Raw genomic sequence first — 13,274 nt, forward strand, 5'->3', positions numbered from 1 at the left:
CCGAGGTTCAACGATTGTTTGGAGGCTGAGCCGGGATCCGCAGCTGAGCCCCAGGGGGAGACTGGAGGAGAACCAGACTGGGAGCAGGTGTCAGGGCCCCTGTCAGGGCAGAAAACTAGGGTTAGGATTTACTCTGAGGATTGGGTTGGAGGGGTAAATTCCCAAGAAAGTGCGAGATTAGGGTGTCAGTGGTGAACTCTGGGGAAAGGCAGAGTTACTAAGGCACAGTGAGTACTCATCCCGCATCAGCACTTATCTTCCCGTCTTGTCTCAGTAAATCCTCCCGGCAACCCCGGGACACAGGATCTCTCCATTTTGAAAAGTGGAAAACAGGCTCAGGGTTTAGGTTGTCTGTCCAAGACCACTCAGCTAAAAAGTGGAAGAATCTGAACGGGAACCCAGGGAATTCGACTCCCTGGATCTTCCTGTGCTGAGCATTTGGGAAAGGCCGGGTGAGAGGGGGAGGGAGGGCGTTCATGGCATCTTGGTGTTTGGCTGGGAGTGGTCTGGTTGGTGGGTCGGCACACGGCACACGGCAGCTGGATCCGGGACTCCAGCGCCTCTGACTGAGCCACAAAGGGTTAAAGAACCTTCGGCCCCTCCTCCCGCCTCCTCCCGCCTCCTCCCACAGCTCTTCCTGTCCCGCTGTTGCAACACCCCTTCTGCACTCTCCCCTCCCCTCCCACCTCCTTTCTCCTCCTCTTTGCTTTAATGTTTCTCGGAGTTCTTCGGAACTGCGTCGGACTCAGGCTCCACTTCTGGCCTTCGGGGTTTGCGGTCCCTGGGACCAGGCCGTGATCTCCACCCCCGTCTCAACCTTCAACCCCCTACCCAAGGTCCACGCTCCTCTTGGGACCTCCCGACCCGCGCATCCTGGGACTCTGTTGCCGCCGCTGCCGGCCGCTGCCACCACTGCTTGAGCCCCGATGGGGGAGTGAGAGGCCACAGCTGGCCGGACATGGGCCTCCCCACCGTGCCTGGCCTGCTGCTGCCACTGGTGAGACCAGGGACGAAGGGTGGAGTGGGCTGGTGGGCGAAGGGCACCACGGGGCAGGAGTGGGCCTCCGCCAGGAGAGGGCTGAGGCCTGGCCTGGCCTGGCCCCGGCCTCAGGCCTGCGTGGTCTAATCTCAAACTCTGCCAGAAGTTCAGGTCTGTCCATTCATCTGCCTGCCCTGGGTCAGGGGCACGGGAGAAGTTTGAAAGGCAGGGAGGAAAAGCGAGCCCGGGCCTCTGACAGCCAAGGAAGTTGGCTGGGGCTGGGGGTGTCTGGGAGTGTAGGGACAGGTGAGCGGTCGAGGGTGGGGCAGTTTGTAGGAAAAGGAAAGGAGTGGAAGAAGGAACGTCGGTCCTCTCAGAGTCCAGATGATTCAGGATTCTGTCCATTTGGTCAGCTGGCTGGCCCGGGAGTGTGTTGAGCTGTGGAGAGGGGAGGCTGCCCGTGGCTCTGGCTGAGCAGACTCTGTTGGGGGAAGGAGTTGGATGCTGGTGAAGTGGGGGAAACTGAGTCTGGAAGAGGTGTTGGGTTGGTGGGGTAGGTTTGAGATGCTGTGTGGTGGGGGGTATTTGGGAGTGGATGGGAAACTGGATGGGGGCAGGGCAACCCAGTGGAGAGCGTCCCCAGTGCCCTCCCCAGGCCCAGGCCTCCTACCTGGGGGCATTCTTCACCCTCTGCCTCTGGCTCAGCTTCTAGGCAGGTGGCCTCTGGTGGCCTGACCCTCTCTAGGTAGCTAGCACCATCTCCACCTTGTCAGTGTCCCTGTGCCTGCCCTCCAGCCCCCTCCCCACAGTCCTAAACGACAATCCCTCTGTTTCTTCTATAGCTCAGTTTGGGGAAGTTGGTAGAAAGTTGTTTTCGTCACTGGAAAATGTCCCTGTCTCTTGCCTCAGCATTGTTTCCATGTTCCTTGATCTCCCCCAGTGTCCTGGAGTCACACTGTGCAGATACCTGGAGCCCCCTTTCCCCGCCTAGTTGGGTGGACTTTCCCCGGCCTGTGTTGGCCAGTTTCCTCTGGGTCCCTTCCCCTCCCTGGCCCACCTGCCGCTTCCCCAGCTCTCCTCTCCTCTCCTCTCCTCAGGGTCTTACACTTTCTCTCCTAATCATTTCTTCCTTTTCTGTCAGGCCCCTCAATAGTCTCCTTAGACTTCTCAGTCTCCTTTTAGAAACCCTTTCTCTCTAGTTCCCCCCTCCGCCTCTCTTCTCTGCTCCAGTCCACGTTTCTAGCCCCTAATTCCCCACGCAGCACCTCTCTCTCTCACGGTCTCACTATGCTTCTCCCTCTCCCACCTCCTGTCTCCCCAGTCCCATCTTCTCTTCCCTTCTCTCAAGGCTGTCCTTCTCCCAGCCCCCCCAATCCGGCTGCCCTGTCATCTTACTTTCGTTCTCTCTGGGGGGGGTAGATCACTTGGATTCAAACCCTGGCTCCCTCACATACTAGCTGCCTGAACTTGAGCCGGTTATGTAACCTCTCCAGGCCTTGGTTTCTTTATCTCTAAAATGGACATAATAGTCATAAGCTCATAATGTTGTTTTCAAGATTAGATAGACTGATATATATTAAGTATTCAGTTATATTAAGTGCCTGCTCTGTGCCGGCGTTACAGCAGTGAACCAGATCTCTGCCCTCATGGAGTTTACATTCTAGTAGAGGAACAGGGGTATAGCTAACAGAAAGCACCCAATAAACATGAGCTTTTGTATTGTTAGTATTAGCAGTGTTCGCAGTAATTAGTCGGTGGCTACTGTGTTTGGAGAACAGAGGGTACAGGTAGGCTGAAGATAAAGGAAAGAGCCTAGGGCCTGGGCTGATCCAACCCAGGTGGGGTTATGGCTGCCAAGGGACAGAAGCTCAGTCTGGAGCTGGAGGGGAAACAGGAGGCAGGCAGTGTCTGGGTAAGTCTGCACATGAGCTTTCAATTTCTCACTACCCAGTGGTTACTAGAGAGCACACAGTATGTATGTGTGTGTATGTTGGGGGGGAGGTGGGGAAGTATACAGCAGAGACTGTGACAAAGCAAATGGGATTTTGCTGCTCTTAAAGAACTCACAGTCTAGGAGCCAAGACAGCTTACAGCAAAACATGATTTCAGAACAACCTGGAGGAAAATATCCACAAAAGCATTGTGATGTGGTGCCCATCGATGGAACATTGATGGGAGGCAGAACTGGAAAGAGGAATAAGCACAGTCCAGCTGCCTTTTCTTGCTTGTGGGATCTCGGCTGTAGTGCTCAGTTCCAGGAAATCCATGCACTTCCCCAGGCCAATTCAGGAGTCCTTCGCCACACGGAGGAGTCCCTGCATACATCGCAGAGCCTACAATTGACTGTCTCTGACCCAACTGAGAACTCTTGAGAGCATGGGCAGTGTGTTCATCTCTGCATCCCTGGCAGCCATACAGGACCTTGCGCATAGACTGTGCTCCTTAACTATTTGTTGAATGAATGAAGGAACAAGGGATTTGGTCAGATGGGATGAGGGAGGAAGAGCCTCATGGAAAAGTGGATTTGGAGCTGATATTTGAAGTCCTTGACTCGCAGGTGGTTAGAAAGAAGGGAGACAGGTTTGAGGGAGAGTAGAGAATGGAGAGATGGGATTTTGTGTTGGGGTTGGTGGTGATGGCAGGAAGCTGAATACCTTGGCTGGAGTGGAAGGACCATGTTGAGGAACAAGAATAAATGAGAATGAGAAAATTGCGGGGCCGGGCCCGTGGCATAGTGGTTAAGTTCGCGCGTTCTGCTTCGGCGTCCTGCGGTTCGCTGGTTCAGATCCTGGGCGAGGACCTATGCACCACTTATCAAGCCATGCTGAGGCGGCATCCCATATAGAAGATCTGCAACTCTACAACTATGGTACACAACTATGTACTGGGGTGTTGGGGAGAAAAAAGAAAAAAGAGGAAGATTGGTAACAGATGTTAGCATAGGGCCAATCTTCCTCAAAAAAACAAAAAAACCCCACACACACAAAAAAGAGAGAGAATGAGAAAATTGGAGGGAGTGGGGGAGGGGATGAAGAAAGAATCTTGAAAGTGGTCCCAGGTGGAGGAATTCATTCATTCATTCAGAACGATTCTCTGAGGGCCCGCTGCACCGGGAATGTGTTCAGAATGGCAGTGAGGTTGCTCTGCAAGTACTTGTTCAGGGAAGAGGTGACCCTTGGAAATGGTGTTCGAAGTCAGGCCCTGGAGAGGAAGATTCCCACAAATGTGGGTGCAAGTTGAAGCCTGAACACAGATAACAAAGTGTGTAGGATGGATTGGAGCAGAAAAGAGGCAGGGCAATTGGCTGGAAGACAGTTGCAATAATCCAGGTGTGAGGCAACCTGTGGAAATGAAGAGGTCTGAGAGATCACACAGGAAGGACTGGCAAGATGAACTGATAGACAGATGGCAGCAGGGGTAGGGACGGGGGCCCTGAGGAGAGAAGGGTGGCAAAGTTCTCGACATTGGTGCTGAGCATTTGGTGGCATGACATTTGTCTAGGCCAGGAGATTGATAAATTTAGTTTGGGGCCTGTTAAGGGTCCGGGGAATAGCCAAGAGGAATGTGCATCTAACAGGCTAGAGCAGATGTTCTCAAACTCTTATCTGCCTCCGTATCATTCATATGTGCCGCATTCACTCATCAGTGATTCTCAAAAGGAGAGGAACACTTGTCAGAATCTCCAGTGAGGGTGTGTGATGTGGGTGGGAAGGAGGGAGGATAGTTTGAGAACTCTCCCCTGGAGACAAATGTATTCCTACAGGGGAGCACTGACTCCCTACTTCCCTCATTGGCTTCCATGGGAAAGGGAGACAGGTCAGTCATTAGATCGACCAACCAATCCATGTTTATTTTGCTTCTCTAGTTCCGGTTGCTGAGAAGATACCCAGAAGGATAAGACACTATCTCTGACCAACACATTCTTTCTGATCTCTCATCTTCGAGTTTATGGTCTCTTTGGGGAGATCATATCTACTCACCCAAGATAATTATATTATGATAACAACACAAAGTAGATATAGTTAACTTATGTTATTAAAGTTCACAGGGGGCTGAGAGTCTAATGAGCTTGGGTAGGGGAAGTGTCATTAATGGAGGGCTTCAGGGGAGGGAGGAGGGATCTCAGCTGGGTTGTTGGAGGACAAGCTGTCATGAGCGCCCCAAACACTATGACATTAAGGGAACAAACACATTTTAATTTAGTGAACAGATTAATGTGGCGAAGGGAACAGCTAAGCGGTCCCGTGAGATGGCTGGGTCGGAGTTCGACCACAGGGTCCTCTCAGCATCTCCGCCCCACTCTGCAGCCCCAGCACAGGAAGTCACACTTGAAAGCCTCCCCAGGCGGAAGTTGTGGAGGAGTTGGAGGGGTGCTGGGCCACCCCCTCAACTGTCTCTCCACAGGCACCCCCCAGTTTCCTGCCCTTCCCCTGCTCCAGGAGACAGGCACTGAGCTGGGGGCTGGGGGCTGGGCGCTCAGAGCTCACCTGTTTTTGCTGCAAGATGCAGGTTGGCTGCTAAGGACCAAGCTCATGGGAGCCAGCTGGTGCCAAGAAATGGTGGCTACTGCGGGGGAGCCCGAGGGTCTTGGCTCCTAGGGGTCAGAGTGGGCTGGCTGGGGCACTGCTGGGGGTCCTGAGAGACCTGGGAAATAGTGCTGGTTGTCTTACATCCCTTCTTGCTTGCTCCCTCATTCCTGGAAGTGAGTGTTCAGGGCTCTGGAGTTTTTCCTGTGCTGCCAGTGGGCTTGGGGGAGGGCCTGTGGAGACTCCGAACTGGCCTTATTTCCTAAGGATTGTCTGGGGACCCCAGGGAGGTCCTCAAACCCAACGCGACTGGCCAGAACCAGCCAGGCTGTGGGAATGCAGTGAACCCCGGGTGGGAGGGCAGCCTTGGTTTGCTTCCTTCTGGAACTGGGGAGTGTCAGGGCGCTCCTTCGAGAACCCAGGGAATGGGTTTATCTGCAGGGGACTGGTTAAACTGGAAGGAGGAGCCAGGGCGGGGCCTAGTCTAAAGGAAGGATGCTGAGGAGTGAGAAGGAGCTGAGTGGCCCTCAGGGAGGGGTGGGTAGTGACCTGATGGGAGGAAGCCAGGGGTCGGCAGAGACTTCCCTTTGGGATGGAATGGGAGAGGGAGCCATTTCCCGAAATACACAGGCCAAGTGGGACAGGGGTTCATTGCCTGGCTCTTATGAGAAGAAAGGGGAGGAAAGGGGTTCTGACTGGAGGGAGAGAGGGGTCCATAGGAGGAAGGGATCAGATGGGGTCCCAATTGCTGGCCAGTCCCTTCAGTCGTTCTGCTGACTCATGACCCTTGAGGAGCTGGGGAAGCGGGCCGGTTCCCTCTCCCCTCCCCTGGATTCCCTCCCTCCCTCTGGCCTGAGTCACTGGGCGGAGCTGCTGGGAAAAGATTTCCCTTTCCCGGATCCGACTTAACCCCCAAAGTGCTGGAGAGGGAGGAGGACTCATGCCCTGGGAAGGCCCCTCTCCTCCCTCCTGGGAAGCTTTGTCCTCACCGGCCAGCCTCCCTGAAAAGCTCCCCCCGAGTCTGTCCCGGAACTGGAGCCCCCCAGTTCTTCTTCCTGACTGTCTCTGTGTGTTGGCTTTGCTCCAAGCCCCCTGGACAGATTCCGAGTGCCAGTGAGCTTAGGTGCTGTGAGCTCTTCTTCGGGGAAAGGAACCACACTTTCAGGTTTGGGAAGTTCTTCCCATAACCAGCCCAAACTCTTCCTGCTGCCCTGGATGCTCCAGTCCTGTTCTCAGGGGAGATGGCACAGTGCTGCAGCAGGCCAGGGAAGCCTGAGGCCCTCTGAGTCATGGAGCGTGCCCCTCCCGGGTTGTTGCTGTGTTTCTGAGTGTGGCTTCCCCTGTTCGTGGCTGAGGCTTCTGGGCTGCTGCAGCGTCTCCCAGCGGCTGACTCAGGGTGTCACCTGCCTGCCTGCCTGCTCTGAAGACATGTGGAGCTGTTGCGGCTGCAGGGGGCTGTTGCAGGGGGGCTGTGGGCTACAGGGCCCTCCTGTCCTGGGCTGGGGATTCTGTGATCTCACTAGTCTGTTGTTGCTCCCCACTATTTAACATACTTTGCGGACATCCTCTTATCTTTACATAAAGCAGCTCTTTATAGCAGAGGAAAAAAAATCAAGGCCCAGGGAAAGCCAGAAAGAGGCTGGTAGGAGGTCAAAGGGCAAAGTCTGGGTTGGAGCTCAGCACTGACTCCTTGCTTTGTTGTCCCTGCCTCTGAAGCCAGGCCTGGGCAAGTGACTCAGGTGCTGTGGGCTTGGCCGGAGGCTGTAGAACATGCCTTCCAGAATGCCCCGACCAGATCCCCCCAATGTGCAAAGGGCCTCTGGGCTCCCTGGCACACCCTCAGCTCCTGACTTGATGGTCTTGGAGCCAGATCATCAGCCTCTGCCCAGCTCTAGTTGCCTGTAACCTACCTGCCTCTGCCCACCCTGCCCCCACCTAAACTTTGTCACCCACCCACCCCATCCCTGATCCTGAACTTTCCCTTTTACTCCCCTCACCATCCACCCTGGCCAACCTGGGGTATCTATGCAGATTCAGTGGTGGAAGGGGACACAGCAGTGTGGAGTGTGAGGGTGGGATCCGGAGTGAGGTTCTGATACAAATGTACAAAGAAACTTCCTTTGCTTCTCCCACTCCCCAGGAACAGTGCCCACAGGAACATCACTCACCTCCACCCCAATCTGACTTTATAGAAAACCTTTTTACTGGTATAACATATAGTACATGAAAGGGCACAGATCCTAATCACTCACCTCCGTGAATGTTCCCTAAGTGAACGCACTGTGAACACAGCCCCCAGGGGAGAAACACCACCCCGTCTTGAGGGCTGCTTGTTGGGAAGAAGGGTCGTAATTGAGGTAACCTGCCAGTTCTCAACCAAAAACACATTTCTGGAACATCTGCCCTGCGTCCAGCACTATTAGCTGCTACGCGGAAATAGGATAAGATACAGCCGGGGCCTGGGGTCTACTAGCCTTGACTTGGAGGGACAAAAATGAGCACACAGGACAATTAGAGAACAATTAAGCACCAGCTCTCCCGGTGCCAAGCGTCTGAGCCTGGAGGAAGGACCAAGTGTGAGCAGGCTGGGGAGAACGTTCCCCTGAGAAAGGACTGAGCTGGGAAGGCGTTAGATTTGCTGCCTCTGAGGCTCCCACCCCTCCCTCTCCTGATGGGGTCTCCTCTATCTGATCCTTCCCCAGGCGCTCCTGGCTCTGTCGGTGGAAATACACCCCTCAGGGGTTACTGGACTGGTCCCTCCCCTCAGGGACCGGGAGAAGAGAGACAGTCTGTGTCCCCAGGGAAAATACAGCCACCCTCGAAATAGTTCCATTTGCTGTACCAAGTGCCACAAAGGTAGGAGAAAGTGGTAACGGTGAGTCTTCTCAGTTATGGGGCCCTGCTTCTTCCTTTGCTTTTTCTAGATGTTCTAGAACCTCGGGTCCCTGACCCCAAGTCTCCTGACTTTGCTGCCTCTCCTGGGCTGGGATTTTCTCCCTCCTTTCCTCTCCCAGAGACTTCCGGGAGGCGGTCGTGGCTGTTGCATGGGACTCCTTTCTCGAACTCTCAGCTGCAGCCTAACCCTGACCCCTGATCACAGGGACCTACCTGCACAATGACTGTCCCGGCCCGGGGCTGGACACGGACTGCAGGGAGTGCGAAAACGGCACCTTCACTGCCTCAGAGAACCACCTCAGACAGTGCCTCAGCTGCTCCAAGTGCCGGAAGGGTGAGTCTCTGGCGGGGGCTCTAGACAGACCGAGTCCAGTGGGTGTTAAGAGAGGTGTGTGCCTGTCTACACGGGGGTGGGAGGGGGTATGCAGATCTGTGCTGGTGGTGTGGGCAGGAATGCGTGTGCATATGTGAGTCCATGGGTGTGAGCATGTGATACAGAGGCACACACACTGTGGTGATGGTGGGGCTCACACCCCATCTGCTCTCCTCACCAGAAATGTACCAGGTGGAGATTTCCTCTTGCACGGTGGACCGGGACACCGTGTGCGGCTGCAGGAAGAACCAGTACCGGAATTACTGGAGCGAAACTCTTTTCCAGTGCCTGAACTGCAGCCTCTGCCTCAACGGCACAGTGCATCTCTCCTGTGAGCACGGCTCTCCTGACCCCTGCCCTCCCCCCCGCAGGGATGGGCCCTGGCCCAGGAGGAAGGTCACCACCTTTCTGCACCCCTGCCCCATGAGGCAGCACCTCCTTTTCTTCCCACCCCTGCCGTCTGTGGACCACCTCCACGCTGGCGACTCCCCCACCCCCACTGGTCCTCAGGGGGCGGGGCAGTCCTCCTTTAGCTGTGCTGCCTTCTCCCCACAGGCCAGGAGAGACAGAACACCGTCTGCACTTGTCACACCGGGTTCTTTCTGAGAGGGAATGAGTGCGTGTCCTGTGTTAAGTGAGTATCTCTGCCAGCTGCCGGTCACCAGATCGGGGGGCGTGGGGTGGGATGGGCAGCTGTGGGTGAGAGCCACCAGCAGGGCAAGCGAGATACCCCAGGTGCTCTGGCTCCTACGGGCTGTTTGAACGGGAGACACTTCATGTCAAGACACCAGACAGTCCTTCTCCCTCCCCCCAACTTGTTCGTCAAATCTTAAGAAGTCTTTGAGGACAGAGGCTCAAACCCCAAGGACCTGCAGTTCTAACTTAGACATTTAGATTCTTGGGGGACAGGGTCCCCTTGATTCTAGGATACACACTTTTACATCTCTGAAATCAGAGTGCATCTTACAACAACTGACAATGTATCATGGTTTACCTGGCAGCCGTGCATGTATAGCTTGTAAATAATGGTGCCTCTTATTGTTGATGGCATCTTAGGTTGGATGCACTATGATTTTCCCTCCCTGCTCCCTTTGACCAGGCCTCCTTACTCCTCTGGCTCCACAGAGGTTGTTCTTGCATACTTACTTGCAAAGAAGAAACTCTGAGGGATCTAAAGTTGAACTGACCTGGGTTTAAATCTCAGCCTACCCACTTACTGGCTGTGTGACCTTGGGCAAGTTATTTAACATCTCTGAACCTTAGGTTTCTTATCTTAAAGCAAAGATAATCACATCCACTTGGTGAAGTTGTAAGAACCACAAAAAATAGCTACGAAGTATCTGATAGGAAACTATTTTCTTTTTCCCACTAAGTTTCGCCTCTTCTTGAGAGAGCTTTTACCCTCATTCCCTGCAGTTCTCACCATGAGCTGGTGAGATGGGCAAAGATGCCTTTTGCTGCTTCCAGGGTCCTGCCGAGAACTCACCTTCTCAAGTTCCGCCTAGGCCCCGATTTAGTTCTGTTCACTCTGTGCTGCTCAGCAACAGCTCCCAACATGGGCAGGTGTGCTTTTTCTAGAGTACTCTCTGGCTGCCCCCAGCAGTATGTATTTGTAAACTTTTCACACGAATGTTTGACCCATCTCTCAAAGTCAGGGATTGTCACTAGCAGTGTCACGTCAAGAAAGAGCTCTCTATCAAACCTCTCTTTGCCACAGGATTCTCCTCAGTGAAACAACGATAAAATACCAATTGAGTGACAACTACCATTTATCAAGTTCTTACTATGCCAGGCATAATTATCTCACTTCGTCCTCCATCCTGACAGGTGGGCAGGATCCCTATTTTACTGAGGAGGAAACTGAGGCGTCCAGGTTAAATGACTTGTATGAGCCACACTATCAGCCAGTGAGTGGGCTGGAATATATACCTGACTGCTTTGACTCTTTTTCTGTACAGTCTCTTCAAGATCAATTCCAGTTCTAAAATGAAACGGTTCTGTCTTTTACTTATGTTTCATTCCTCTACATCAATTCCCAAGATAGGTATAATTTCCATTATATCCAGAGATAGCTAAAATAGTGGTGAAGCAAAGAATTTCCAACAATACAGGTTTTTTTTTTCTTTCTTTCCCCTGTGTTCTTCCCATGGGAGGGCCCCTATTCACCTGTGCTCTCTCTTCTTTTAGCTGTAAGAAAGACACGGAGTGCATGAAGTTGTGCCCATCCCCAACCCAAAGTGTGAAGGGCCGACAGGACCCAGGTGAAGAGAAATAACCCGGTGCCCGTGCTCACCTGCCCTCTCCCAATCCCGGCCCCTCTGCCCACCCATCAGGCCCTGCCACCTCCCGCAGCCCCTCTCCTCTCACCACGATCTGCTTTGTCTCCAGGCACCACAGTGCTGTTGCCCCTAGTGATCTTCCTTGGGCTTTGCCTCTTATCCCTCCTTTTCATCGGTTTAATGTGCCGCTACCGACGGTGGAAGCCCAAGCTCCACTCCATTGGTGAGTGGGGCCTTTGGGAGGCAAAGGGGTGCGGGTGGGGATGTGGGAGGAGGTTGGGCAGGAAAGATGGACAAGCATGGAGGGAAATGAGGAGCGTCCCCTTGGTTCGCTGCCCAGGACTCCGTTGGCAGGAGGTGGCCCTGATGGCTTCTGAGAGGGCATACTGCATCAGTAGTTCTCTTGTCCCTGGGGCCACTTAGGCCCTGAAGCATGTCACCACAAGTCCCCACAGCCAGCCGCACTAAGGGCACCAGGGCTGAGAGAGGAAGTGAAATTTGTGACGCTTTGTTCCTTTTTTCTCAGTTTGTGGGAAATCGACACCTGTAAAAGAGGTAAGATGAAACCAGGGAACTACCCCCAATCTTCCCTGACTGTCCATTATAATCTTGTAATACCCACATCACCTGGAATCACCCTTCACCCTTGGGCTCCCCTAACTCCCTCTAGCCCAAACCCCCATCCAGAATAAAGAGGGCCTGGCTGTTTTTCCTCTTCCCTACTAATGCTGTGCCTTCTCCCTTTCAGGGGGAGCCCGAGCCCCTGGCCTCAACCTCAAGCTTCAGTCCCACCACGGGCTTCAGTCCCACCACGGGCTTCGGTCCCACCACGGGCTACAGTCCCATGGCCGGCTACAGTCCCATCTCCAGCTCCACCTTCACCCCCAGTCCCACCTTCACCCCCAGTCCCAATTTCACTCCTGGTGACTGGCGCAACTTCAGCGCTGCATCACCCCCCAGAGAGATGGCTCCACCCTACCAGGGGGCTGGCCCCATCCTCACAGCAGCTCCAGTCTCCACCCCCATCCCCACCCCTCTTCAGAAGTGGGAGGACAGCGCTCACCCGCAGCGCCCAGACAGTGAGTTCCTCGCAGGGAATCCCGGCTTGGGGTGCGGGTGGGCGGAGCTCCTAGAGGGCTGGGGGCGCAGGTGGGCGGAGCTCCTAGAGCGCGCGTGCGCGGGGAGCGTGGCGGGCCGCGGGAAGAGGAGAGAAGCGGAGCAGGGTGGGGCGGCCCTCGGGCAGCGCTGGAGGCTCACCACCGCGCTTCCCCGCAGCCGACCCGGCCACGCTGTACGCCGTGGTGGACGGTGTGCCCCCGTCGCGCTGGAAGGAGTTCGTGCGGCGGCTGGGGCTGAGCGAGCATGAGATCGAGCGGCTGGAGCTGCAGAACGGGCGCTGCCTGCGCGAGGCGCACTACAGCATGCTGGCGGCCTGGCGGCGGCGCACGCCGCGGCGCCAAGCCACGCTGGAGCTGCTGGGCAGCGTGCTCCGCGACATGGACCTGCTCGGCTGCCTGGAGGACATCGAGGAGGCGCTGTGTGGCCCCGCCTCCCTCTCGCCCGCGCCCCGCCTTCCCCGATGAGGCCACGCCCCCGCCCCCTTGGCAGGGGGCTGCCCAGAGGACAGCTGCTTTCTGCCCCCGGGCAGTCCGGAAGGACGGTGCAAGATGCCCTCTGGACCCCCTTATTTCTGGAGAAGAAGGATCTTGGAGGGGCAGGCGTGAGCTGGCAGCCACTTCCTTGGTGCTACTCCCTCAGTGTACATAGCTTTTCTCAGCTGCCTGAGGGTCAGCCGTGTTTGTGTGTGTGTGTGTGTGTGGGGGGGGGGTGGTGCGTGTGTGGTGGTGAGAGAGGCGTGGGGTGTGTGTTCTCGTGAGAGAGGCTGAGTGTGCCAGGGTTGTGGGGATAAAAGGCGCCATGCCTCACTGCCCATTTTGGGTTTGGAAAACCCAGCAAGGATGCTTAGGGGCCCCTGGTTGGTCCCTGAGCGTTTTTCACAGCAGATAAGCAATCTTTGTATCAATTATATTACACTATAGAAACTTGGCACCCCTTTGCCCCCTGCCTGGACAAGCACAGAGTAAGCGGAACTGTCCAAAGGCAGGGGCAAGCACAGAACAATGGGGCCTCCGGCTGGAGCTGTGGACTTTTGTAAATACACTAAACCCTGGAATTAAAGCTCTGCTCTTGGAGGCAGTGGTCTTCCTGAGTGGTGGGAGTGG

The 13,274-nt window shown here is 55.1% G+C and overlaps 1 protein-coding gene across 1 annotated transcript; it reads left to right on the forward strand.

Annotated features, from left to right (window-relative positions):
• Positions 1 to 13,244, forward strand: TNFRSF1A (TNF receptor superfamily member 1A). Its single transcript, XM_004438832.3, has 10 exons — positions 1 to 997; positions 8,208 to 8,361; positions 8,606 to 8,734; positions 8,955 to 9,104; positions 9,329 to 9,407; positions 10,961 to 11,034; positions 11,162 to 11,275; positions 11,579 to 11,607; positions 11,801 to 12,131; positions 12,328 to 13,244. Exons 1-10 carry the CDS (start codon positions 959 to 961, stop codon positions 12,633 to 12,635), a joined length of 1,407 nt encoding a protein of 468 aa, XP_004438889.1. The 5' UTR covers positions 1 to 958; the 3' UTR covers positions 12,636 to 13,244.
• Positions 13,245 to 13,274: the final 30 nt, after the last annotated feature.

Source organism: Ceratotherium simum, chromosome 17 (assembly GCF_057802395.1).
Source record: "Ceratotherium simum simum isolate JZ-2026a chromosome 17, ASM5780239v1, whole genome shotgun sequence".
In the NCBI taxonomy this organism is placed as follows: Eukaryota; Metazoa; Chordata; class Mammalia; order Perissodactyla; family Rhinocerotidae; genus Ceratotherium; species Ceratotherium simum.